This window comes from Lipophrys pholis (assembly GCF_963383615.2).
Source record: "Lipophrys pholis genome assembly, chromosome: 4".
NCBI lineage: Eukaryota > Metazoa > Chordata > Actinopteri > Blenniiformes > Blenniidae > Lipophrys > Lipophrys pholis.
Window position 1 is genome coordinate 14,003,023 of NC_137637.1, and position 15,226 is coordinate 14,018,248.

The following is a 15,226-nucleotide window of genomic DNA, read 5'->3' on the forward strand; positions in this document are numbered from 1 at the left end:
ATAATACACCTTTTACATACTGAGAAGCTGAGCTCGGTCTGACAGTTAAGACATGAGATTACACTATTTCTTTCGATTTATATTCAAACTTCTATTTTTTCCAAGCATCAGATGCAACAGATATAGTGGTTATGTTCCAAATTATACTGCAGCATCAAAAACCATTTACTTACTTGTAGCTGTATGTCATCAGGCTTGTCAATTCCAGTTATAAAATGCATAATGAGGCTTGTGTGTTTCAGATATCTAGTAGTTTCGATATACCTCTATAGCTAATTGCCTTAAATTCATGTGACACAATTTTAAGGTCCTGCTGACAATCGGCACAGACGAGGGAGGCAAATTCTACTTTTACAAGAAAGCTGAGGACCGAGCTACTAATCCTATTTGACTTGTGTGAATGATTCAGAGCCCCAGATTGTCATTGAGAACTGAGGAAACAATACCAAGAAATATGACTTCAAAATGAAATAACTGACCCAATAAAATTAGGGCTGCAGAGCATCAAATTATTCTGTCAAATCAAATGGTATCAGCAGTGCGCTGCGCTGCATTATGAATACAGACACACTTGGAGTCGTGGCTAAATGAAATACCTGAGAGCTTCTTTCCTCAAATAGTCTCAAAATAATCCACAATATGGTCATCGAGTACAGGTGGCCAGTACTCTACCCACATAAAAAAGGTCGGGTGAATTTCCTGGCTGGCTATCTACAACGTCCAACATATTGGAGCTCTGTGCTAAAGCTTATCCAACGCCGTGGCGCAAACCTCCATAATCAAATCCGCACACCTGGCTACCACCTGCCAAGCCTGCTGGAAATGTCACACCTGTACATCTTAGTTGAACAGAATTATGGGATTTCTAATTGGCCTCACAGTGGGTGAGGGACTTCAGGTACCTTTGTGTGTAAAATAAGTGGAAAATGTGATAAAAAAAACTTGCATGTTTTTATTCTGCGGATAGTTAAAAGAGGGCAATGAACTAAACAACTCCAACAGCTGCAGACATCATGCACAGTTTCTATTGAGCTTCGGGTCGAGCGCGACACTGAAAAGCAGGACATTCAATAGCAGTCTCAAGGCTGCACAATGCACCATTGAAATGTGTCCAGGTCTGCAACTGAGGCTGAATTAGAATCCCTGAACCAGAGTCACGGAGAAACAGCTCAGACTCTACAGTGGGGGCCCTGAACCCATTTAACCAAACCCAAAGTCATTTTATCAGGTTGGAGGAAAAGCCAGGGCTGTGATTGGCTGGCTTACTGTCACGGTCCAAATGAAGGTGGCGAAGGATACAGGAATAGCGAAGTAGGAGGAGCTTGAAAGATTGTTTTAAGATAAAGTTATAAATACACCAAAGTGTATGTATGAAGCAGACATGCACAGCATGAAAACACACAGGAAAGGTTACCCTGTAATTTCCATTGTATAGACAAATCCAACTTCTCATTTCCGTGGAGTGTTCCACTCTGTCTGTTTTTAGGAGAAGGTAGGACAGGGCTGTACAAAGCCTCTTCACTTCCCAAAAAAATCTCCCTTTGTTTGGGAACACGTGAAGGCATGATTCCTCTGGGTTTAATCCTCACACTCCTGTATGTCTTTGTTCCATCTAAGTGTATGTGTGTTTTCTCTCCTCTCTTCTTCCTCCTATGTGTTGCAGATTCATCCCAGGACCTAACAGAGAGCTCCCGTCGCCGGGCTGCACACCAGGCTCTTCCCCTCATGTACCCTTTTTCCTCTTCCCATCGAAAGGACTAAAACTATTACATCCACGGGTACTGACTGGATTACCTGGGACTACAGAAAGGATATCCACCCAGATAAAACAGCTTTGCTCGCGTGGTGCCCAGGATTTGAAACCAGACTAATCCCCTGTTTGATCAATGAGCCCCATGTTGGTGACTCTCCTCTTCCACACAGCTGTGGCCAGTTTCCAACCTGCTCTCTATGTTTTCCTCACTGTGTCTCCTCCTTCAAAAACTGAAACAGCTTAGTGGGGGTTATTTAGAGGTTGTTAAAACATTATTTGAACGCATTCTTGCCGCCTGCCTGGAGCTCATACAAACATAACGGAATCGAGGATGCAAAAGAGGGAAATTACCTTGATATCCTTTAGTTTCTGTTGTAGTGGACTCGCTCCTTGAGCTGGATGGCTTTGCTGAGGCTAAACAGAGGTGATTCGGCTGAAAAACACTGGATTTCTAGTACCAGCAAACCACTGACAGCCTATGAGCTTATGAACAATCTTTGAGAGGCTTCTGGGTTCGACCACATGACCTCTTCCTCATCCTCCAAGATGGACATTTGGACTTTTATTGGTGGGCATGTCCAGTGTAAATCCATCAACACCTGTTTTCTTTGTATGTAAGATAATTTGTGTATATGTACACATACAGTATATAAATACATGACTAATAAGATGGCAGATCCAAGAAGCTGAAAAATATATTCAGGACTGTTTGGAGCTCAATCCCAACGGTGGAATATCGATTAGCCCTTGAACATAATCCAGAGGATGCTGTCCTAATACAGTGTGTATAGGGTTGCTCTGCAGTGTATCAACCCACAGATGGTTCTTGTTACTTTTGCCAAGCAGCAATGTTGTTGGGTAAGCTAAGAAAAAAATAAAATGTGCATAGTTTTCTGTTAAAACGAGGAAAACACTGTACAGAACTGCCTCTCAGATGAAAGCTGCACTAAACTAAAAACAAAAACCCCTTGAACTCTCCACTGAAATGCAGTGCAGATTTGGACTAGATACAGAGAAACTACAGTCATAATCAGATGTCACCTGCAACTGAGGAGCGATATTTTGTCACGTAGAGCCTTGTCTCGCACACCAGAGAGCGAAATGATTTATTCCAGATGACAGTGGTAAAGTCTTAGTCACAATTGCGAAACATAGTTATCCCCCAGTAGATATAAGTACATTACAGGACAGCCTTATGAGAAATAAAAATGGTTTTCTATACTGATATGCTGTCTCCCATTCCTCCATATGGTGACTGATATTTTGAAAAATGTTCCTCTTATGACTATCTGATATGTTGTAATAAGTGGGTGGAAGATCTTGTCAGAGTTCCATTTATATTACATGTTAACATTGTGAGCAGAGTTTTTGCTTGAGTAAACAAGCAATCAACAATGGCACAGGACGAGTATGAAAATGACTTACAGGCACACACACACACACACACACACACACACACACACACACACACACACACACACACACACACACATTCAGATAAACACAAAAGAATCTGTGATGCTTCATTTATACAATTCCCTTGGTGGCAGAGTGGATTTATCAAAACAGAGCATTCAATTCATCCGTGCAATTAGAATAAAGATTTCCAATATGGGGCCAGGCGAAATTCCACATGATTTTCAATATCAACCTCCTCTCCGGGCTGATATTAGATTCGTCTCTTGTCCCAGTGGACGCACTAGTGTGCATTCATCATTTAGGAATTTGGCTAGTTTTGTGGAGCCGGGTTCCTCGCTGAGCAGTCACAGAAGGTATGAAAAAGACAGACACATCAATCTCCCAGTGGTCTTGCCAGAATTACGAAGGAATATGCAAAAGCAGAGGGAGAGCTCGAGCGTGTTTTTTTCCCCCTCCTCAATGGGTCGTTACCTTCTTTGTTTTCTCATGTCTAATACGATACACTGTCTTGCAGCCTCACCGACGTGAAGAAGTTTGTGCACAAAAGTGTGTCTGGGTGCCTTCATGTTGCTGCAAATTAATATATGAGACTATATGTGTGTGCATTTGTCTCTTTAACCATTTATCTGCGTGTACTTTGAGAGAGAGTACCCAGACTTTGTGAGACAGACGTCCCGCTACGATGCACTATGAAGATTATCCTCAAATTCGAAGCTCGCGTAGGAAATGAAGAGATTTCCCTATGTCTACTTATGCAAGTTCTAAGTGGATTTTTTACTTAAAAGGTGCTTGGGGATCAGCAACGGAAGAGGTGTTTTTTTCTTATTCTCTTTTATGCCCTGCTTAGCTCTATCTAGAAATGATGGAGTCCTGCTGTGGAGGGAGGTCCTGCTCCGTTTTAGACAGTGCAGAAAGGAACACAGCATGAATAGATAACAGGGGCTCGGTCCTCCTCCTTATCCACAGCGCTGCGCAATCTCAAAAGAGAGACATCCATCAAGTCCTGCCGACCTCCCACTGAGACTGGGAGACAGCCATGTCCACATCACGCTGGACGGCTAATCAACGCCTGACAGCAAGGACAACCCTTTTCATACAGCCAAGACATGTGCAGAGGATGCCGGGCAAAGTTGTTTATAAAACTTGCATTAGTAACTTCCAAGGGTATCTCAAGTAAAAACCCAAACTTTTGCCCTCAGCACAAGTTAAATGCCTGGTTGCTTTTAGGGAGCTTTTAGAAGGAGCCTTTGCTCCTCTGTGACAGCACTTCCATCTTTGCACTTTATCACGTTCATATCCTTTAATCACTTTGAATAGCAACCTATAATTTGTGGAAAGGGCACACTCCTTACCTGTGGGGGCTTTGCAGCCTGTAATTATAGTCATTATGGGCATGAGTCATTGTGAATATCAGCTTTACAATGAACACTGACTGGAGCTGGACAACTAAGGGGACCACAGAACCATTATTGACACTAAAACTTGGTCTTCACAATGGCTTTTCTGCTGGATTATTACCAAAGGCCAATTTTCTATGATAAGTAATGATATAGTTTCTATCAGACAACGTTATGCTGGATAAAAATTGGCCTTTTACTAGATTAAATACAGAAAGAAGGTACAATGTTGGCTCTACTATGATTAACACATTAAAAAAAAAAAAAATAATACATTTTAACAAGGCTTCCTGTTATTGATAAAAATCAAGGATGGACACAAATATTTGGCAGTATGAGTTTGCAAAACTGAAACAGCTAACAACACAGTGCAAAGTGAAACACACCAATTCCTGCTGCAATGCTATTGTTTGTAATAAATGAGCACACAGTCTGATGGATGCGCAATACATCACTGTCCCAGTCCCACGACACTGTGCCACAAACCCGCCAACCACCAACACACTTGTCAGCCAAATGACTTGCCAGTCTATGAGTGTCAGCAGCTGCCATAATGATAATTTATTTCTCCGCTGCTTTAACACTTCCTCACCTTATTTCCTCTCCAGTTTCAACCCAAAATGCAGCAACTCCAAATCCATCATGTTCTACGCGTACAGACGAGTGTCGAGCATGACATGTCGAGTCCCACCAGGGGCACCGATGTCGTCATGCCGCAGCCTGCCCCTGAGATTTCGTACTTCACACTTTCCCATTAAACACAGAGCATTTTTCATGGCGGTGACTCAACGCGGCCGGACGCCTGTCAGCTCTCGGTTTTCTCAATTGTTTGCCGCTTGAAAGCAAATGACCAACAGCTGGATTTGGAACAAGAGCGGCGTCGGCTGCAGGAAGGCAGTGATGCATCGTTCAAAGTCGGAAACGAAAGGAGAGGACTGTGCAAGGTTTCTTCTCTCTCTCTTTCTCTCTCTCTTTCTCTCTCTCTTTCTCTCTCATGGTCCCTCTCTGTACGTGTCACATCTTACAGAATTGTACAGAAATGGAGAGATGTACAAAAAAAATGCCATGACCTTTTCGTGAAGGGATGCGGTCACAGTGGAAGCGCCACACAGCAGAATGAGAACACACAACATTGACCTGCAGGCTTTGAAAACACTTCTTTCAATCTCATATCGGGAGGACTGCACATCGTAGCAGAAACCACTAAGAAAGTGGTTTTCAAAGTATGAAGTATGAATGTCTTTTTCCAGCTTGATTTAAATTTATTTTACTTAATTAGGAAGTCCAGGGTAAAAATTTTCATTAGAACACACAACTCTACACATATATTTATTGTAAGAGTATCGGAACGAGCTTTGCATTTACGTCAGTGGCAGACTATATATAAATACTTACCAGATTATTCAAATTATAATTACGAAAAACACAACCTCGCAGCAACAATATATTTTAGAATGTTAAAAACATTAGGAGTCAAGCATGACAGTTGGGAAGGTGTCATGAAGTTCAAGCTCAAAAATGTAATTGTTTATTATCATTAGATCATTTGTCATAGTTATCGTTATCATTTTAATCAAGATATGTTTGTAATAGCTCAGAGAATTATGCTGATGAATTTATATTTGCATAAAGAAATATAATATACTGCTCACAATAACAGATCCTACCTTGACATTACAGAACAGGTCAGATTCAATTTCATGTTGTTTGTCAGAGTCGATGTGAGGAGTTCACCACAGCAGCCCGGCCTTCAGGCTGCCTGCCAGACAAAGCACTGTGCCGTCAGTCCAAACCTGCCCACTCACACAGTAAGTACGCTGCAGTGAACTTATCTAAAGTTTGGATGATGGAAAGGAAAACTTGAGTATTTGTCTTGCCTACACACTGCCCCAAAAAAAATAAAAAAAAGTTTTGCTATGTCATCAGGTTCACTCAGTTTCTCTTCCTCTGTCAACTTTCTGTTAAGTTGTCTGATAGATTGACATTATTCTGTAAACGTGAGATGAAAAAGTGCAGCTGAAGTAAACCTTTAAGATGACTCATACAACTAACACAAACTGGTTAAACATCCAAGGTGAAAAGCTGACTCATGGGGCTTATAATGAAGATTAGATTACCATTCAAATATTTCTGTAAATAATATAATGTGTGAGCTGACATTCAACTTACACACGATTTCAGAAGTTACGATAACCTGACCTCAATAAAGACTTATTAAAAAAACTTATAAAAATATATAACATGCAATATTTTGGTAAATGTCTTATGTGACATTTTCAACCACTGAGCCATGATGTTCATGTCAACCAATTACATAATGCATGCCATTAAAGTAATGTTTGTCCTTTTTCGCTGTCATAAAGCCCATAACATAATAACTTGCTCCATTTCATATGAGAGAAAGCCTTTTTTGCAGGTTTTCTGCAGTTTGCTTATCAGAAATAAGTATTTCGATGGTCATCATATCATCATACTGAGGATCGAAACTCTGCAATACGCTTGATTATAGTTGTGAAAAATGTTTCACTATATTATTACATTATAGGAAAGTTATTATGTTATTGGCTTTATTACGGTCTGAATGCCCAAAATGATCACATTATTGGCAGTTTTTACATTATTAGTTGTTCCAAAGACTCAAAATGAAGATGCCTCTACTGTTTCCATTCAGTTTATAAAGTGAGTTGAAATGCCACTGTAATAAAATCAAAAGATAATAAATGAATTATTATTATAAATATGACTGTGATGGAAATGTGATACACTGATGAAAAAAGATTAGATAACACATAGTAATGAAGAAATAATAAGTGGAGCTGAATTGAAGCCAACCACTGAGACTCTTTTAATAGTATGTGTTGGGATCTCACAAGACCACAGAAAAGTTGGGTCATTTATCAGGAAAGACCTGCAGACACTGCAGTCCCATGCAAATCCTACCCCCTTTCCTCCTTAGTGACACTGACCAGTCACAGATTGGTGGGGCCCCCAGGATTCTGGATAACTCGTCCACAAAACTGCAACCCCGGATAACTCGTCCATGGATGAGATTTCAGTATTTTTTGGGGGAAAATAAATCCTGTACAATGTAGTTTTTCATATAATTTCTAATTGATATTTTATATATGTTTCATATATCTAGTATATGTCCATATATATTTAGTATAGTACCATATGACTTTGTTTCTCTCAAAGAATGGCCTTCTTTGCACACATGATGCGGTGTGCCCCTGTTGAGTTTGGCTCTGGGCAGCTGCCAATGTTTATGTTTTTGTATCAAATAGACTTAATATCTTGTGTTTTTGTGTCAAATTCACTTAATAATCATTCCAAATGTGACAAATATACTTTGAAATCCAATCCCTCAAATCAATAATGCTGAAAAAAATAGTCGTGGACGAGTTGTCCAAAATCGCGTGGATGAGTTGTCCGGGTTTGCAGATTCTCTTCCAAGCTTCTTGCACTGTGAACACCGGGGAGAAAGGAGCTGCATCCCAGCAGCTCAGCCCAGCCTGCTAACAGCTAACACCAAGAGGCCTGTAACCAAAGGCCTCAACTCTTCTTCTGACCCGACCACGAGGGTCAGCGCTTCCCCCGGAACCAGAGACCAGCACCCAGCATCTGATCTCCCATCAATCAGGGAAAACCAACCAGTTTCCCCAGGAAAGAGATCTGGGAACGACACCTCACAGAACCTCTTTGTGATTTTCCTGAACAAGCAGGACAAGCACCACAGACCCGAGTGACCCGCTCCTCCAGTCTGGACAAGGGAAGAACCAGGACGCTGCAAAGAAAGACTGTTCCTGAATCACCAGCTGTGTCTTCTCCTAACAAGAGCTAGCACGGAGGTGCTAACTGCCACAGAAGCCAGCAGCTTCCCAGGCCTGGAAAACAACCAAACTCCTTCAAGACATCAAGGATCTGGTAACAACTGGGCAAATACATGAGATGATTAGTTTAACATGATACTATGCATAGAACTGTTTAACTTTTATGAAGATGTGTTGATTCTATTGCAGTGATTGAGTTCTATTGATGATGATATTAGGAGTAGTTACCAACCTGTAAACCAACATTAACTCTGCCACACACACACACAGGGTCTGCATGCTAATCTTTGCTTTACTAAGTTGTTCACTCACAATCCTACACATTTCACATCAAAGACAACATCACACACGTAACTGAACACCATCTGACGACGCCAGACGTTTTACAAAGCAAATCACATTCACATAAATTCATTTTAGAAATGTTCCTTTAACAGAGACACACAGGAAGCAGAAGCTAAAGACGAGCTTCATGTTCCATTGTTCTCCAGCACCTGGTGGAGACTGAGGACAGACTTCCTGCTCTCTGATAACCACCATTTGGAATGTAGTTTCTTGTGATCCGCCATCTTGTTTTGTAGTTCTATCACATGTCACACACGCACACTCACTCCCTCCACCTCTCTCTCTCTCTCTCTCTCTACACACGCAAACACACACACACACACCTACACACACCAAGCTGTATATAGGTAGTTAGAATATGTGTTTTATTTGTTTTCATTGTAAATAAATATAATATTTGGAATCATACCTGCTGTCTTATTAATGTGCACAAAGGTGAATGAAACGTCGACCTCTTCTGTGTCAAGAACTCCCAAATCCTTCAAGCTTTACTTTTAATTCTGGTAATTGTAATTAATTTAACTATTAATTCAAATTCCAAATTAATTGTTTAGTATATCTTATGAGACCGATATACCTGAATTGGCTATCAGTCCCTGTTAAACAGGTGGTGCTCCTGAGGTATCTGATACAGATCAGATTAAAATGTCAATAACATAATCAATAACTATCTTTGATAATTATTAATCATTATCAACAGGCAAACTGCCAAAACCCAACATAATTGGTGCCCCGTGCCCAAACTGCGCTACATAAGTGGTACCACGTGAGCCTGATGAGGTAAGAAATCCCTTCAAATGTGAGATGAAAGTACTCAAAAGAATTTGTGCTTCTGTGTTTACAGTATCGGGACTGTACAGTGTGGTGGTTAGCACTGATAGTGAGAATGTCCCTCGGTCATGGATGGAGTTTGCATCTTCTCCTCATATGTGTTTTGTTCCTCCCTCGAGGTCCTTTATGTTTCTCCCATAGTGGGTTTCTGTTTAATGGCCAGTGCACATCTAGACAGGTAAAGAAAAGCACCTTCCTGTCCTGATAAATAACACATTATAAGTTATTTCAGACTTTCTGACGTTCCTTACTTTAGCAAAAAAAAAAGAAAAGAAAAAAAAAGCACCTCGTTGAGCTCACACGATTCCACTCAGGGGCAATTCTATGAGTTTAAACTCGTCTTTTTTCACAGAAAAATGACCATGATTAATATCTCAGTTCATTCATTACCTGGCTCCGTCTCTTGCACATTATATCTTCCCTCAAGGACGTCTCAGAAGAAGTGTCTTTCACTCGTCTAAGTTTAAATCTGATGCTCTCTACTTGTCTGAAGCACCAACAATCAAACCATGATTCATTATTAAGAAAAAAAAAAAGATTTAGTTCATTTAAAGCGCAACCCAAATATTGTCAAATTTGGGAAAAACACATGCGAAAGTGTGGTTTCTATCCTCTTTCACAGCAGATGCCGCTTGAAAGTGCAGGGAGCAGAGCCTTAACAGCATCTTTGGCCGGGGTTAATGGTGAAGGTGAATGTTTAATTGGCACAGGATGGAGCTGCTTTTCCCAATTCCACTCTCAGCCAATGAGCTGCCTCTTCCTTTGATATGCAAACGAAGGAACAAGGGCAAGCTGGGGAACATCTTGAAGGACACACACTTTGGACCAGGAGGAGACAAAGCCAACCCAGAGGGCCAAGTACACCTCATTTAGATTCAGCACAATCATTTCCCCCCGGCTGGTGAAACCTAGGTGCCGAGCTTGCACTCTTCACAGCATCAAGAGCACATGCAGATATTTCTTGAAGAGACAATTGTGTGTGACCTGTAGTCATTTTGCAATTCTTGTTGAGACCATCAAAGAAGAATTGCCATAATGTGCTATCTGGGAGCGAAAAAAGCAAACTCAATACGGCATATATTGCTTGGCGAATCGCCAAAGCCTAGCAACAAGCATACGGACACACAGGCACACAAAAGGACAGAAAACATTCCTTTACCTAAGTAGCCAGTATAGCAAACCTGGCTGTTAGATTGGAATGTTAACATGAGCATGGTGCAGAAATCAATTTAGATGTTATTCCCACGACAGCGCCTGGCTCTGACTGTCCAGGGTACTTTCTATTTTGTATTACCTTCTCCACCTTGTTCCCCCCCCCCGCAAGCTATCATCCCAAATAGAATGGTGTCTGCATCTCAAGGCGATGGCCATTGATCCACATTGGAAGGGAGCTATGACTGCCTGAGCTGTCAACGCAATGCATTTTATTTGTCAGACCGCATTGAGGAGCTGCTGCGATAGATAGACCAAACAAAAAGTCCTGCCGGAGCGCATGGCCACACGTCGCATCAATGCTCCATCTCAGGAGCTGTCCATTCACGTGTATAAAAAATAGAAATGATTGCGGTTTGTACGCAACGGCCTCCCACTTCTGTCTGGTTATCAGCAGCTTCGAGGATTGCTGTCGCACTATGTTGTATGCAAAGCTTTTTCAGAAAATCCGGTTAACAAATTTAAAGCAGCCAAGATGAATGAGAATCAATGCTGAGCATCTGCTTTGCTTTACAAAGAGTTCCCTTAGAATCCATTAGTGAAGAATAGCTGGCAGCATTCTGGATATATCCACTCATTTGAATGATATAGAACTCATATTTTCATGTAAACTGGGTGCAGTTTCACATTCATTGCTAGTTAAATGCAAACTCATAGAGCAATAATCCAACAATGCCCCTCTTTCAGACCAGCCCCGCCTACAGTGTCTACACATGTACTCAAGCTGTTTACAGGATATCTTTAGAGGCATCAAGTTATTTAGCATGAGCATTTCACTGCATTTCCTTTTGTCTCGGAGCCAACACAAAGCTAACGCCCCGCTCTGTGCTGCTTTCTCCAGCAGATAGAAGACAAACAGACCAGTGCATGCTCCAAACCTGTGCGTGATGCCAGGCAATCATAATACAAGCTGACAGATTCAATAGAGGCAGTTCAATGGAGGCATTTCAGCGGAGGAGTTATTTTTTACCCGCAACATATGTTCATCAAGAGGCATTGAGCCCACGCCGTCTCTCTTCCTATTAAGTTCTTTTCACTTGACCAGTGTTGTGAAACTGCCATTTACTCTATACTATGTGACATTTAAAAAGATGAATAAAATAAGCCATTGTTTTCAACAGCCAACATTATCTGTAAACCAGGGGAGGCTGCGCTTTGTGTAAGAAATCCACAGTGTGTCTCTGAGACACCAGTATAAAACATGTATATTTTAAACTCTTGACTGATCACCTAAATATGGAGCTGCTTCTAGAAAGTTAATTTTGTTGATTGTCTATCAGAATATGCATTGTATTAAAATAATGTGCCCGGCAAAAGACATGCTTTGCTGAAGCCATGCACATGAAAGCAGCTATGTGTATTCTACATGAAGCAATTATGAGTATTGCAAAGGTTTTAATGTGGAGTGTTCAGTTGGGGAGAAAATGCAATCCCCGGGCACAGCAGAGTGCAGGCCGGAGTCGGGATGTCCCCCACCGTTACTCTCATTTCATGTAACACTGGCAGTGCATTTTCCTGAAGCGCTCAGAGCAAAACTATTTAAACTCGTTCCCCATATGAACAACTTAGTAAATGAATGCCTGGACTGTGTCATCGATTAAACAGCACAGTCCTTCTGCTATGATTCATAGGCAGAGTGTGTGCACTCAGCCAGATAATCTCTCTTTTTCATTTCAGCACCTCCAGAATTGCCTTCTAAACACAAATAATGACAGTGGCAGCAAAGCTCTGCGAGCCTATCCACGAGCTCATATGAAATGTGTTGATCATTTAGCTGATTCATAATTTTTCACTACCCGAAGCATAGCTCTGCGTTGCAGAAGGCAGACATTTGTTTTACTGCATGCTAAATAGCAATGCACTGCGAGCTCCCAGATTACATTTTAATTGAAGTTACACTCCTTAAGCAGTAAGGCAGGTTTTGACAAACTGTTTGGGACTTAAACATGTCTTTTGTTGTCATTACTAACATATAGTGAACAGCAATATATATTGATTTATTGATGAGTGACCCATTCAGACACAAACTCGTTCCATGTTTCTGCACGCACATGATCTAACCATGAGTGACATCACATGCAAATGAGGATTTTCAATGCTTTGGTCCCTGTTTACACAAGAGCAATGAGAAGGAAATGATATTGCTTCCATGTTGGTTTGCACAGTGCAGTGATCCGCTGGAGCGCCATCCATTTACATCATCATCAGTTATCAAACATATCAGAGCCTAATTCAGCAAGAAAAATTCTAGAAGATAATTGATGACAAAATTGAAAATTTGAACATAGAAAATGTCTTGTGAAACAAAAGTTGTCATTAGCCAGCCGAAATGTCTCTCAGCTCTAAAATAATGATAACAGTACAATGCAATACAATGCAATTGTTTCCAGACATACTGTAATAAGTCACATTGAGAGTTGTACATTAATCTATCAGTACAAACTTCTCCAAGTATTTTGTGTGCTCTGGGAGATACGCTTTATATTTTGTATTCATGAAGGCAAATGTCCTAAATTTTGCTTATCAATCCTTTGTACAAACTACTAGTAGATCAGCTTTCAGTTTGAGCAATACCATGTTTGCGTATGCATCAGATACTTACTCTGAAGCCGTGTGAAGTAGTTGGAGTGTTGCTGACCAATCATGACCAATCTACCCACCCCTTGGAGACAGTTAGGCGACATTCACACTGCAGGTCTTGATGCTCAAGTTGATTGTTTTGTTGGGATCAGATTTTTTTTGCGTGATCATTCACATTACATTTCTATCAGATTGTGTGAACGTGTCGGACCCAATGGTTTCGGACCCCAGAGCGCATGAGGAGAAGACGCTGTTGACAGAAGTAAATATTTATGGCACGGCCACGACTGCCAGATGTGGCCAATAGTTTCTAGCCCAAACAACTTAAAACCTAAACACCTCAATAAATACCAGCCCCAATCTCAGCCTATGTAGAAAACACGTCAAAACCTTAAAACTATTATATGTGTAATAAAGAACATACCATAAACACACAGATGCACGAAATATACAAAGTTAAAAGTAAGAGAATTTGGCTCCCTAATTAGGGGATACCCGTCTTATCTGGCAACACAGATCAGCGCATGTATATCCATTTGTAAGTGGTTGTTAAATACGAGCCGACAAAATGATGAGGAAAAGAAGAAGGAAAATTAGGAGCTGCTTCCACTGGTGCTTATCAGTTTCATTTTCATTTCGGGCCACTAGTAGGTGCTGTTTGTTTTTCTAATTGTAGATTTGAGTTTAACTGTATTTGTGTTTGCGACATATTTCATTTTATTATATTTATTTTGGGTATTAACGTATGTGGTGACATATATAATTTAATAGTTTTTAGTCAGATGTTTTTATGTTTGCTTCTTGCACTGCTTTATGTTACAAAACATTGGTTCAAAGTACAAAGTTGGAATGCTATGGAGGTGACTCAACCATAGCACTACCAGGTCCCAGGAGAATATGGACTGGGGGTCATGACACTCTGGAGACAAACATTGTTGTCTTTGTCCGTCTATTTGTACTTGTGCAGAACGATTTACTACAGCTGTGGCACATATGCGCAGTAGCAGCACTTCAGAAAAGTTGTGTTTCTCTGGTGCTGTCAAAAATAACGCGTTAATTTAAGTAATTGATTTGAAATGTTTCACTCATTAAAAAAAAATGTTTACGGAATTAAGGCAGTTTTGTTTACTTCCGTTTCTTTTGACAAGGTGAAACAGTTCCATTATCATGATATTAATTCTATCACATTAAAACTGATACTGATATTTTTTGAGTAATACAATCTGACACAATGCTCATGACTAATGCAGCTTTCAAGCTATATAGCAAATGAAGGAAGGGAAAAGCTTCCACCTGAACCAACCCCTTCTTTATTACATTAATCACACCTGCTTATATTAAATGAAATTCATTTAAATACCCCCGTTGCACAAATTATTTGTGTAGCCAGGTTGAAAGAGTTGGGAGTCATAAGCAGCATAATTAGACGGGACGATTCTGAAACCTAATACAAGATGTAATTAAGGAAATTAATAAGGTGTCGGCCCCCTTTCACTGGGTGCTCTGCCTGATGATTAATCACAGCCTGGGCTAATTTGATTTGTGACAAGGAAAGGGATGACTTGGTAAGTCAGTTAGGAGAGCCCGACTCGACAGCATATGACATTAATAAAACATGAATGGTGTGGGTTCGGAGAGGAAAGAAAATCCACTTGTGATCCACATCAAGCAATCAGATTAAAGAAGACTTTGGATAGATGGCCTTGTGACAGAGTCACTGACAGGGTAGTGAGTGGAAATAAATCAAAGCCTCTGATTTTACATTTGACTGGCTTCTCCCCTTCAAGACCCTACGTGATTTAAGGCCGGCAAACACTACAGGATAATCGGGCCGAGCAGCAGGGGGTGTGACGTCATGG

General features: G+C 40.7%; 1 protein-coding gene across 2 annotated transcripts in view; it reads left to right on the forward strand.

The window, feature by feature from the left end:
* tafa1b (TAFA chemokine like family member 1b) overlaps window positions 1-2,977 on the forward strand; it is a 128,687-nt gene extending 125,710 nt beyond the window's left edge. For both annotated transcript variants that reach the window (XR_013935318.1, XM_080462484.1), the window contains one exon: window positions 1,664-2,977. Coding sequence is in view for 1 of the 2 variants with exons in the window: in XM_080462484.1 (XP_080318610.1) it covers window positions 1,664-1,681 (18 nt within the window). In the remaining variant the exon portion in view is untranslated. The remainder of the gene's footprint in view (window positions 1-1,663) is intronic.
* The last annotated feature ends 12,249 nt before the right edge of the window (window positions 2,978-15,226 follow it).